The sequence below is a fragment of the Erigeron canadensis genome, chromosome 8 (assembly GCF_010389155.1).
Source record: "Erigeron canadensis isolate Cc75 chromosome 8, C_canadensis_v1, whole genome shotgun sequence".
Lineage (NCBI taxonomy): Eukaryota > Viridiplantae > Streptophyta > Magnoliopsida > Asterales > Asteraceae > Erigeron > Erigeron canadensis.
In genome coordinates this window covers 27,231,119-27,244,696 of record NC_057768.1, presented here as the reverse complement: position 1 = coordinate 27,244,696, position 13,578 = coordinate 27,231,119, and the positions used below count along the sequence as shown (strand labels likewise).

General features: G+C 35.4%; 2 protein-coding genes across 2 annotated transcripts; one reads left to right on the top strand and one right to left on the bottom strand.

The window, feature by feature from the left end:
- Positions 1-2,571: 2,571 nt before the first annotated feature.
- On the top strand, positions 2,572-3,876 carry LOC122611356 (ethylene-responsive transcription factor RAP2-4-like). Its single transcript, XM_043784376.1, has one exon. It carries the CDS (start codon positions 2,643-2,645, stop codon positions 3,567-3,569), a length of 927 nt encoding a protein of 308 aa, XP_043640311.1. The 5' UTR covers positions 2,572-2,642; the 3' UTR covers positions 3,570-3,876.
- A 4,705-nt stretch (positions 3,877-8,581) lies between these two features.
- Positions 8,582-9,459, bottom strand: LOC122610533. The gene is made up of 2 exons (XM_043783512.1): positions 8,643-9,459; positions 8,582-8,592 (listed from the first exon to the last, which is right to left on the bottom strand). The coding sequence occupies exons 1-2, from the start codon at positions 9,457-9,459 to the stop codon at positions 8,582-8,584; spliced, it is 828 nt and encodes a 275-aa protein (XP_043639447.1).
- Positions 9,460-13,578: the final 4,119 nt, after the last annotated feature.

Below are 13,578 nucleotides of genomic sequence, written 5' to 3'. Positions count from 1 at the left end.
GAACGATGTCAGTCTAGATAGTCAAGAGATTATCATACATTAGAAAGTTGTTTTTTCAAAATGTTAAATGGATATTATTTACCAACTAATCTAAGATAAATGAAATTTCACAAATTAATATGGATGCAAAAAAAATAAATGATTGTGGATATAGGGGTTGGGTATTATAAAACAAGTATTAAAGTAAAACAAATAAGATAAGATCTTGACCTTTAGATTATGGTTAAATTGATGCACGAAGATCATGAATCAATTGATGTATGATGATTTTCATGATGCACGGTGATTATCACTGAAGAAAAATCTATTGTTTTTTATTTTTTTACTTTAATAGTTGTTTTAATGTATATAATTATGACAAAATCTGATCCACTATTATCTTATTAATATCGATTGTGGATACAATTTCACAAATTAATAACGAACTGATTTGTTGGATGTAAATAGTTAACCCGTAGTCTAATGATGACTGGTTCAACTAGTTAGATACATCCCAGATTTTATCCAATGTCTTGAGTTCGATCCTTAGGGATAACAAGTCTTGTGGTTTTTTCCTCCGAATACTTGTAACGGCCATGGTTAACATCTCGTTGTCTAGTGTACGTGCAAGGCTTCACCATTATACAGTGAGATTTTCCTGATGTCACATACCGACTGAATGTTTAAAAAAAAATATATTAAACCGTCTGGTTCCATCCAACCAAAACACGGAGCGATACATATAGTTAATACATACAATCTTATTATCAACAAAATACAATCTAGGGTGTAATTATATTAATTTTTTAGAAATAATATCATACAAGCTAAACTACTTAAGTATACAAAATATAAAATGGACAAAATTTAAAACTCAGCACATATTAATTCTAATAAAAAGTTATTATAAAGGAAAACCATTTTGCTTAAAAATATTTAAGTTTAACAAACAAAAACTATCTAGGTAGACAAGTTTTATTTGGTAAACTATATGCGACTACATGAATCAACCGACCAGATAAGAGTTGAATTGTTTTAACAAACCGGCTCAAATGATTTTATAAAACTTGCCAAAAGTAAATCTTTCATAAAGGATTGATATCGGAGACTTGCAACGAGGATTTTGCTTTGAAGGGAACCATGTTCGTCATAATAAGCATTGAGATTTATTATTTATTTGTTGTTATGCCTATAAACTGGTTGATGGGTTTTACTTGATCGTTTGATTATTGGGCTAAGTTACATTAATATTTAGTTATCAGATTATCCCAAACAAAATTATGAGTATTCAATTTACTGTTAAAATAAAAAAATAGGGTTTTGCTAAATGAAAAAAGATTTTCGTTAAGGTGCATTAAATAGTTGTACACATATCATAAAATTCAGGGTTGAACTTTTGATATGAAAAACTACAACTTTTTTATGCATGTTAATCGAAGCCTTAAAGAATTCATGTAGCATCTATATTCCTTATTCCGTACCTCTTGAACACACACAACTCACGTACCCCTTAAACATACACAACACACCCCTTGTTAGAATGTGTAGAGCATTGCGATTTAAACATGCTCAATTCATGAAAAAAAAATAGATGTACATCGGATGATATTAGTTCTTACTGTCGTAACGTGCAGATATCATGCTAGTAAATAATACGGAATAACGCGTTAATCTATTTCAGTACCGTTAAACTCTCTAAACACCACTTAAAAAAGTTCACATTTAAATGACACTTTTTCTAATTTTAGCAAATCTGGTGTGAACATCCATATTTTAGTCAAAACCATAACTTAGAAGCAAGTCCCATCCACAGTAACTTTAACCGACAGCTGTCCATTTTACCGGCACCTGTCAACCACTAATACGCGTTTTTACCAGACACACTCCCGCGGATTAACCTGGAACCTGCTGTTACAAATACCTCCAAAATTGTAAGACAAACATTTAACCTAACCATGGTTAACTCTTTCAGTTTTCCATAGTTCACTTCACCCACCCTACTTCCCCTATATAACCAACCACCTCTCAATCCACAAAAACTCAAAACACAAAAGTGAGGTCTTTTGAGAGTTTCACACACCTTAAACATATACTTAAATAATTATTTCTTTAATCACTTTTCTTTAAAACTTTTGTGCTGGTTTTCTTAATTTTTTTTTTTTTTTTTTTTTTTTAACTCCCCCCCTCTAATTTTCCCCGCTTCTGTGTATCCCTTTCTGTAAATCATCTGGTCTTTTCGAGTAAAAAAAAAATTTTACAATTGATTTTGGTTTGTTTTCTTAATGATTTTCATGAATAAAAAAGCAAATTTTAAATTAATTTTATAATTTTTTTTTATATAAAAGAGTTAGTTGTTTTCAGAATAGTGATCCATCCTTTTTGATTTGGGTTCTATTTCTCTTTTCTTTTTCTTTTTTTTTTCTCTCTCTCTCTCTCTTTTTTTTTTTTAATTTTAAATTTAGATCACCTTTTAAGGGTAATTTTTTGTTCCCTTAAGGTTGATATTTTAAAGGGTTTATTTCTTTATTATATAAAAAAAACCCAATTTTTTTCCTTTGATTTTCCTTGCATTTTTCATCTTGGAAAATCATTTTTTATCTTCTTTTTTTTTACCATAAATATTTTCTGTAAATTTTACTATATATAAAAAAGTATCATAGTAAATGGCATCTTCAGCTGCTATGAATTTTTGGAATAATAGTGGCTTTGAACAATCATCATCATCATCAATGGCTGGTGGTGAACTTATGGAAGCACTTGAACCTTTTATTAAAAGTGCTTCCCCTTCTTATTCTCATGATTCTTCAAATTACCAAAATACCCTTTTCCCCACTTCATATCCACACCCAGATTACCAAATCCAACAACCCGGCCCATACCCGGATTACCAAATCCAAAACCAGTTCCAATACATCCAACCCAATTCCTCATTCGGGTTAACCCAACTTTACCAACCCCAAATCTACGAAAATTTAAACTATCCACAAAATAACTTGAACTACATAGCTCCAGAAACTTTACCCGTTTCACAATCCGGGTCACAACCCGAGTCACAATACGGGTCACCTCCAAAACCCGCTAAATTGTACAGGGGCGTTAGACAACGCCACTGGGGCAAATGGGTAGCCGAGATTCGGCTCCCCAAAAGCCGAACTCGTCTTTGGCTGGGTACATTTGACTCGGCTGAGGAAGCCGCGCTAGCTTACGACAAAGCGGCTTACAAGCTGCGTGGAGACTACGCGCGGCTCAACTTTCCTCAGCTTTGTCCAGCCGGCTCGCAGATAACAGATTATTCACCTTTGCATTCATCAGTTGTTGCCAAACTAGAAGCCATTTGTCAGTGTATGGCTGAAGGAAAGCCGGTTGACGGCGCAGGGAAGAAGTCCGGTGGACGGCGGTCGGCGGCGGCGAAGAAGATGGCGCCGGTGCCGGAAGTTGTGAAAGTTGAAGGGTTTGAAAGTGGGTCGGAGAATTCATCGCCGTCTTCGGACTTGACCATGCCGGAGTTCACGCAGGAAGAAGGTGGTTGGTCGGAAAATTTCTCTTTGGAAAAGTATCCGTCGTATGAAATAGATTGGGGCTCGATATAGTAATAAGTTTATAGTATAAGGGTATCTATTGTCAGTTTAGGTAAGTTTGAGGGATTGATTTTGTAATTTTGGGTTTTAGTTGGGAGTTAACTGTAATTAAATTTTTGGCAATTACAGTAACTTACCAGTTTATTGTGGTAGGGGGTAGTAGTTTGGTAAATTTGTATTTTCTTTTTCTTTTTGGACGTTGGGAGAATTTAGGAAATCCCATTTATGTCCTTTTGTTGAATGTATTAGGGTGGTTATTTTTTTATTGACCATATAACCCTAATCTAGTTCTTAATGATATATCTTATTTAGTGTCTTATTTCAGTGTTTGGATGTTTAGATTGCCAGTGATAATAACGTAAGACATAAAATTTTGTGTTAACTAAAGCATAAGATCTTTCTTTTTTCCAGTTTATAACACTATTGATACGGGTAAATAAGAATTATTTTTCGATCTATACATTCATTGAAATGTCAGATAATGTATACATATTTTTTTAGGTTAATACATACGGCTCCATGGATATACAATAAATAAGGGGCAACGTTGCACTGGCTGTGTGAATCATTTACTCACGGCTGTGAAGTTGCACATCAGATTGGGTCTAAAAGTTGCTTCTTGGTGTAATTTACAGCCCATATTTGCATTTGATGTGGAGGATCTGTTAAAAATTCATGAAACAAGCCAATTATCTAGAAGCTTAAAAAGATGATCAATGCTATTGTCCTAACATTTATGTGGAGTTTATGGAAATCAAGAAACAATCTAATTTTTGAAAGCAAAAGAGTCTATACGGTGAAGATATTTTAAGACATTCAATCATCTTACTTATGGATAAAAAATCGCTCTACATATAGAAATATTTCATGGAATGATTGGTGTAATTTTACGTTTTAATCTTTTCTTGTATTATGTTAGTTTCTAGCTAGCTGTTTTCAAAAAATAAAAAAATAAAAAATAGGGGGCAACGTAATTACATACAATAAATAAGGGGCAACGTAATTATAGATTGGTTTATTTACTTGATTGGTTTGAACAATTAAGAAATCAACAATTATGCTTAACCTACACACTATACTTTTCTAAATATACGCTTCAACTAAGAATCATTCGATGCCTAAAAGGGGGTTAATGCTTCTTTTAAAATTTAATTTTTTTTTATGGATTTTAAAATATTTTTTATAAGTTTTTAACATTTTGTTCTTTTATAAATTTATATTTCATGAACTTTTTAATTTTACCTACTTAATTTTTTTTAATACCATCTCTGATTCAATGAATAAAGAACCAAAATGCTTTGTTGGTAACTTCTTTTCTATTGGTGGTTTTCGATAACGGATGCATTAAAACGATCAAATATGTTATTAAAAAAAACACAAAATACCTATAAAATTGCAAGGAGAAGAAGATCTGGTGATTTTTCATTCTGATATGAAAGAATTACAAAGACTAAATAGAGGGATCACACCAATACATCCCATACATAGCTCCTATTAATAAGGAGAAGATAGCCACTAATTAAATAGAATATTGATCCAAGATAATAACTAAAAATAGATATCCTATATTCCCCCTCAAGATGAAGCATGTAAATTTGCAATGCCAATCTTGCCAAGAAGAAATTGAAGTTGGTTTGCTGCAAGACCCTTTGTGAGTAAGTCGGCCAGTTGCAGTTTGCTAGCGACTGCCATTGGAATGACCTCCTTGGATTCAACTCTTTCACGTACAAAGTAACAATCCATCTCGACATGCTTAGTTCTTTCGTGGAATACCGGGTTATTTGCTATATGACGGGCTGCCTGATTATCACAGAAGAGAGGTGTAGGTGACGAGATGTGAAGTTGAAGTTCACTAAGCAACCAACGAACCCAGATGACTTCACTAACCGTGGAAGCCATAGCTCTGTATTCTGCTTCGGCTGATGAACGTGAGACCAGTGATTGCTTCTTTGTCTTCCAAGAAATGGGACTACCACCTAGTAGTAGAACATAGCCGGTACGTGAGCGTCGAGTATATGGGCAACCCAACCAATCCGAATCACAGTAAGCTGTTAAAGTGGTATCGCCTGCACGAGAGAGTAAATACCTTGTCCTGGTGTAGCTTTCAAGTATCTAAGAACTCGATGTGCCGCCTCCAAATGACTACTTCTTGGATCAGCCACAAACTGGCTCAAGATGTTGACTGAGTACGCAATATCCGGTCGTGTGGCTTGAAGATATAATAGTCGACCCACTAAGCGTCGATATTGATTTGCATCAACACTTGGTTCTTTCTCTCCCTTGTCTAATTTCAGGCCTTGTTCAATGGGAAATGCACTCGGCTTGCAACCCAATTTCCCACTATCCTTTAGAATATCCAAGGTATACTTTCGTTGGCTTAGAACCAAACCATCATTTGTTCTGGTCACTTCGATCCCGAGGAAGTATTTAAGTGTCCCAAGGTCTTTAATACTAAATTCCTTGTCGAGCTTTTCTTTGACTTCTTGTATCTTGTCGAGGCAATTGCCTGTAATAACGACATCGTCCACATAAATTAGAACCACCAAAGTGATACTATTAATCTCATAAAGGAATAAAGAGTGATCTGCTTTGGATTGTCGGAAATTCAAACTCTGGAGAAAAGTAGTGAACTTGTGGTACCAATTTCGTGAAGCTTGCTTCAACCCGTATAAAGATTTTCTTAAACGACAAACTCGATTTTTGTTGGTGTTAGAGAAGCCCTGAGGAATTTTCATATAGACTTCCTCGTCGAGATCTCCATGCAAGAAGGCGTTATTAACATCGAGTTGGTGAATGATCCAGTCTCGTTTGACGGCAACTGCTAGTAGAGTTCGCACGGTTACTAGCTTGGCTACGGGTGCAAATGTATCATGATAATCAACGCCTTCCATTTGAGTGAACCCTTTTGCAACTAGACGCGCCTTGTACCTTTCAACTTCACCATTCGGTTTGAACTTGACCTTATAAATCCATTTGGAGTCTATTGCTCTCTTTCCTTCAGGTAGATTTTCCAAAGTCCAAGTTCCATTTTTCTCTAGGGCTTTAATCTCCTTTTGCATCGCCTCACGCCAATGAACATCCTGTGAGGCTTGTTTGAACGATTTTGGCTCATCATTATTAGTGATAGCAGTTAAGAAAGCCTTATGATTAGTTGAAAATTTTTCATAAGAAACAAAGCTAGAGATTGGATAGCAAACCGTGGAGGCAACTTGACTTGATGTTGGTGCAGGGTGGTTGACCGAAGGTGGGACTTGTACCACAAAATCCTTGAATCTCGATGGTTGAGTCTTATTTCGAGCTGGTCTTTCTTCTATCTGGGGTTCTGTAGCTTCATGGAACTCATTTGTTTCAGCCCCATCATCTTTGAACTGAGTTTCATAATTTATCAAATCCAACTCAATGCAATCTGGGCTTTCATGTCCGCCGATTGAGTCACTACTGGGCTCAACATCATTATAATCCATTTGTGGATTTCGCGATTCAGTATGAGTCAAAAATGGTTCACAGTGACAGTCGTGACATATTCCTGGTTCTTCTGTTATACTTTCATTATTTCCTTGAAGATTCTTAAAAGGAAAATTATCTTCATGAAAGTTGACGTCTCTACTAACAATCAATTTCCTGGTTTGTAAGTCAAAAATTTTATAACCTTTGGTTCTAGGTGGATAACCAAGAAAAACCCCCGGTTTCCCCCTTTCTTCGAACTTGTCTCCTTTTGTGTCGGTATTTTTAAAATAAACAAGACAACCAAAGACTCTTAGAGAATCATATTCAGGTTTTTATTCCAAATTAACTCAAAAGGAGTTTTGTTTTTAATGATCTTGGATGGAAGACAGTTAATAACATAAGCCGCGGTCAAAATACATTCCCCCCAAAATTTTTTAGGAAGATTCGCTTCGAACCTTAATGCACGAGCCGTCTCAAGAAGGTGTCTGTGTTTTCTTTCTACGACACCATTTTGTTGAGGGGTATGAGGACACGAGGTTTCAAGTAAAATTCCCTTTCGATTATAAAAATCTAACATATCGTTGGAGGTAAACTCTCCACCATTGTCACTTCTAACCCTTTTTATTTGTTTCTCAAATTGCACCTCAATCATTTTATGAAAATCCTTAAGACATTGGCTAGCCTGGCTTTTATATTTGAGAAGAAATACCCATACCGCCCTACTAAAATCATCTACTATTGTAAGGAAATAATTGGCACCCGTATATGATGGGATTCGATAACCTCCCCAAATATCACAATGAATTAAATCGAAAGTAGCACTAGTTTTAATAAAACTGGAAGGAAAAGGTAATCTAGTATGTTTTGCTCTAGCACAAGAATCACAGGAATTACCCAAATCAACAATACTACTTTTGAGAAAATCCATCTTATTCAGCTTTCCTTTTGAAGCATGCCCAAGTCTTTTGTGCCACGTTTCAACTGTAGTAGTCATCGCCTTTCTTTCTTGAATCATCTTCATTCGGTACAGTCCCCTTCGGCATTTACCCGCACCAATCAAGTTCCTCCTTTGTAAGCCCTGCATGATACAAAAATCAGGAAAGAATGATATGGAACATTGAAGATCGCGAGTGAGGCGACTGACAGAAAGAAGATTGAATTTGAAATCTGGAACATAAAGAACCCCATTGACTTTTGCTCCTCTTGGAAGAACATAGTCTCCTTTTCCTTTAACCGGAATGGAGGCTCCATTTGGAATGACAACAGGAGGCTCAAATGGAGTGTCCCTTTTGTTCAAAAGAATGTTAGATAAGTAAGTAATGTATTCGGTGCAACCCGAATCAACAATCCACTCACCATTTTCGTCTTCTTTATGAGCCATATTTGCAACGGGTTTTGTATCTCCACTTTTACCTGTTTCAACAAAATGTTTCAGTAGGAGTTGGTAGTCTTCACTTGTTAAGCCAGGAATAGGGCTCGATTCACTGTCCACAAACGCAGCTTTGGGCTTCACCTTGTCCTTTTTCTTCCCAGGCCACCATTCAGGATACCCGATTATCTCGAAGCAACCTTCACGTTTATGACCTTCCTTTTTACATTGAGTGCATCGCTCAATTCCATCCTTTGTAGTCCTCGAGCCTTCCTTTTCTTTGTTTCGTCCAGCTAAGAAATCTCGTTTCTGTCCAACTTTGAATGCAGCGGGCTCTGGTTGTATCCTTCCTTCACTCGAAATACTTCTCTGTCTCTCGTCTTCCGCCACTAAGTGATACGCAGTGCCTAGTGAGGGAACTGGTTTGGTTGCCAGAATTTGAGTCTTAATAACAGTGAATTCTGAATCTAACCCCATTAAAAATTCATAAAGACGTTCCTTCTCTTGATGTTCATTGATCTTCTTGCCCACATCACATTCACACTTGTCACAAGAACAACGTGGAAAAGGATGTATGGATTGAGCTTCATCCCATATGGACCGTAGTTGGGTGAAATATGTTGACACGGAAGCGCCGTTTTGTCGAGTAGAAGCAATTTTCTGTTTCAATTCATACGCCCGAGGAGCGCTCTCTTTACCGAAACGTTCATTCAGGTCTGCCCAAATCTCTGATGCTGTTCCTGCATACTTGACACTGTTGCGTATATTTTTCTCCATGGCTGTTGTCAACCATCCCTTTATCATAGCATCAACACGCATCCACAGCATGTAGTTTTTCTCAGTTTTCTCAGGTTTCTTGATCGTCCCATCGACAAATTCCATTTTGTTTTTTGCAAATAAGAAGTTTGTCATCTCTTGGTTCCAATCGGCAAAGTTGTTGTCTGTGAGGACTTCATTTACGTGAAGTTGTTTGGGGTAGTCGGAAGGATGAAGGTAGTAGGGTGACTCATATGTGATTCCACTGCTAGAACCACCGCTAGGACCTTCACCGTTTTTGTTTTTGGTTTGATCGTCGTCTCCTGCCATTGGTTTAAACTATGGTTGTTTTTGGCTCTGATGCCATATAAAATTGCAAGGAGAAGAAGATCTGGTGATTTTTCATTCTGATATGAAAGAATTACAAAGACTAAATAGAGGGATCACACCAATACATCCCATACATAGCTCCTATTAATAAGGAGAAGATAGCCACTAATTAAATAGAATATTGATCCAAGATAATAACTAAAAATAGATATCCTATAATACCCGCTTCCATAAGATTTCTATAATTTGCATTAAAGTTTTCTTTTGAAAAATTTCAAGACAAATTTTGTATAACTTAAAAAGATTACTTAAATAAGGGATTTCTTTACATGTTATTCAAGGATGAGGACACATTTTTGACTTGACTAAATCGGTATAGTCGGGGTATCTTGTAACTGTTTTTAAACCATTTTTCCGGCCTTCAAAATAGTTACCAGTACGTAACTAGGTGAAAATCAATCTTTTGTGAAGACGTCATAACGTACTAGCAAGTCACATTAATTAATTAACTGATGGTGGTTACCAACTTAGCAGTTGTGCGGAAATGCGGAATAGTGAATGTTCCCATTAAAGTGTCATCTATTTTACCCTGATTAGAGTATGTTTGGTATAAAAGCTTAGAGCTGAGATTAATTAGGGACTGTTTGGCAAGGGCTTTTTAGAGGCTTTTAAGGGTTTAAAAACCCTTAGCTTTTAAAAATAAGCTCATTTGAAAATTATAGCTCTGTTTGGCAATACATAAGAAATCAAAAGCCCTACCCCCGAAAAACTCCTAAAAGCCCCAAAAGGTCTTTAAAATAAAAGCTTGTAGGAAGAGAGTTGGAAAAAAAGCCCCAACCCCTAGCCCCAACGTCAAGCTCCAGCCCCAAGCCCTTAACTACAGCCTCAGCTCCAAGCTTTTGTGCCAAACATAGTTAAGGGCTTAGGGCTGGAGCTTGAAGTTGGGGCTAGGGCTGGAGCTTTTTTTTCCAACTCTCTTCTTACGAGCTTTTATTTTAAAGACATTTTGGAGCTCTTAGGAGTTTTTCGGGGCTAGGGCTTTTGATTTCTTATGTATTGTCAAACAGGGCTATAATTTTCAAATGAGCTTATTTTTAAAAGCTAAAGGCTTTTAAGCCCTTAAAAGCCCCTAAAAAACCCTTGTCAAACCGTGCTGAGATGGTTACTTGTACACTTTTCTTATTTTGTTTATAAAAAGAACACTTTATTACAACTTCTTACATTTTTTTTGGCCACTTTAAATATTCACTTTCTAATATAAAATGATGCGAGTAGTTTCCAATAATACTCTTAATTATCACACACAACAAATTATTTTAGCATTTCCAAGATAATTACTAATGATAATCTGATTAACTAAAAAAGCAGTCACTCTATCCTTTATTAAGTTTATGCTAGTCAAACATAGTCATTTGTTATAGCACGGATGAAGTACAAAAACAACATCAACAACGATGTCTAGGTTTTGCGATGGATGTGCATTGAAAAAAGTGAAATAATATAGACAGTATTACATATTTGCAGGATAATTTTGAGAAAGACATAAGGTAAGATCGGGACATGGGCATGCAACTAAACATATAAAGAGTGTTGATCAGAGACGGAACCAGGAATTAACGTTAAGGGGAGAAGGGGGGGGGGGTCAATCGTATTTTTTTAACCATTTAATAAAATGTTAGTGAAAGTCCCAAGTTTGCACAGATTATGTAATTAACAACTAATGTAAATTACACTAAGAACAGAAAATAGAAAAGTAAACCGTTTAATTATATGTAATATTAGTTAAACAGTGAATACATGATCAGTTTACAAGAAAAGAAAAGAGAAAATATTGTTAAGTGTTTTGACAAACAAAAGACTGAACACTTATACAAAGAGAGAAAAACACACTAAGTGTATAATGTGGAACAAACCAACCAAGTTGCGGCTAGGTCAAGTGATGTTTTATATAGGAGAGAAAAGACATCACATGACAACCCAATAGATGTTGACACATGAAGGTTGTCAACCATCTATTGATGGATCTTCCAGATCTGCAGGGTTCTCTTCTCTTCATTTTGTTTCTTTCTCAAAAAGGCATGAAAGAGAAACACCTTAGTACCAAAACGGTATAAGGTCAAATGTCTTCATTCTGATCTATCAACACGTGTCCTTGGGGACCCGCCTTTATATCTTCATCTTCCCGCCCATATTTGACTTACAAAACATAGCGGTGAGTCATTGAACTTATTATTTAACTCGAAGATACTTGAGAGTCGCTGAGGGATCGTTGACATGGTCACTCGCTGAGTCTCTCAACGAATCCACGACTCAACAGTTAGTAAAATAGAACTTTATTACGAGGGTTTACTTTTATGGGCCCAATATAAAGGTTTTACTTGCATTGTTATGACTGAAAATCAAACATTTATAGATTGGGGGTGGCTCGGTTCGAAAAAAACCTTTGTATTATTTGGCTATGAGCTAGCCTTGCAATGACAAACATGGACGGTTGGCGGGGGCTAAGCACCCGCTAGTCTCCCTATTGGCTCCGCCCCTGGTGTTGATTGACATAGATGGAATAACTCGTCTCGTGGAAGTCACAACATTGAAATCAATTCAATACTAAAGGCGTGTTTGGTTCACAGAATATTTTTGAAAGGAATGAAATCTATCAAAAGGAATTGAAATTTGAAGGAATGGAATTTGACGGAATGTTTTTGATTTTTTGCAAATTCAAGTGTGTGAAGGAATGAGATTCCTTCCTCCATCCCCAAGGAATGAAAATTTCATCAAATGATGGAATGTTTACATTCCTACGGAATGTGATTTGTCTTTCTTTGAAGAACCAAACGAATTAAGGAATGTAATATAATTCCAATTACATCAAATTCCATAAAATTCTGTGAACCAAACGCGCCTTAATGGTTTTGGAAGTGGATTTTAACATGCTTATTGCGTACGTGGTTTCAATTATTATTTGTCCAAGTGAAACTCATAACTACTTTTTTTTTTTTTTAAACAGCAAAAGATTTTAATATGTATACATGTGATAAAATCTTCGGTAAGATGCCGAAGAGAAATTAGTTATGTCAAATTAAAGGATCATTTAGCTGTAAAGTAAGAGATTTAAGACCTTTTCCGACATAAAACACACACTGAAACTCACAACTACATGTCTATCAGATTTAAAATATCTTAATTCAATGAGGGTGGTTAATGATCCAATTGTTATGGTTCATGGTCGGATCTTGTTTCCCAACTTCAAATCTACAACAAGACTTAATTTCAACAATACTTCATTTTAATATATCATTTTAAAGAGACTAATTTGGTTTATAATATGTAGTCTTGTTGATTGGCCCACATAATCTACATATTTATCTTCCAGTTTTCTAAAGTTAATACTTTTTTATTAAATATAAGTACTACTCGTACATCATTAATTTATTATAATGAACAATATATATTCAAAATTTCAAATGGTCAAAATAAAGAGATTGCGCGTACATGGTTTTATTTCTATAGAGCAGTTAATAATATTCTAAAATGAAACAAGATCTTTGACTAATATATTAAATCATGACTATATTCTTAATTTTTTTTTTTAAACAGTTAAGTCAGAATTCGAAATCAGAGAACAACTCACCGTATAATAGTGAAGTTCTGCATGTATCTAGATTATGAGATGTAAACCATAAGTCGTTACAGATGATTCAGGAAAAAAACCACAGACTTGTTATTCTTAAAAATCGAATCTAAGACCTGTGAAAAAAACCAGGAATGAATATGTCAGTTGAGCTAGCTTCATTTGCACTACATTATTAATTTAGTTGGATTACAATTTTATAGTACGTTACCATAAAAAGAAACGAAGCACACCTTATTCATGTGATGCTCCCGTATTCAGGGTCATACGTCTTCCTAAAAACTTAAAATATTGGGCCGAGGCAAAAAGGAAAAATAAGACTCCAAAATTATAAAAGTTTAACTGACATTTGTTGATTAAGTCATGTCTTTGTTTGTGAAACTCTTTAGTGTTATGCTATTAAAATATTTTGTTTAAAGATTATAAAACTATATAAACTTAAAATTTTGGACCGCTATCAAGCCCTAAGCTAATGCCCTTACTGCCTATGC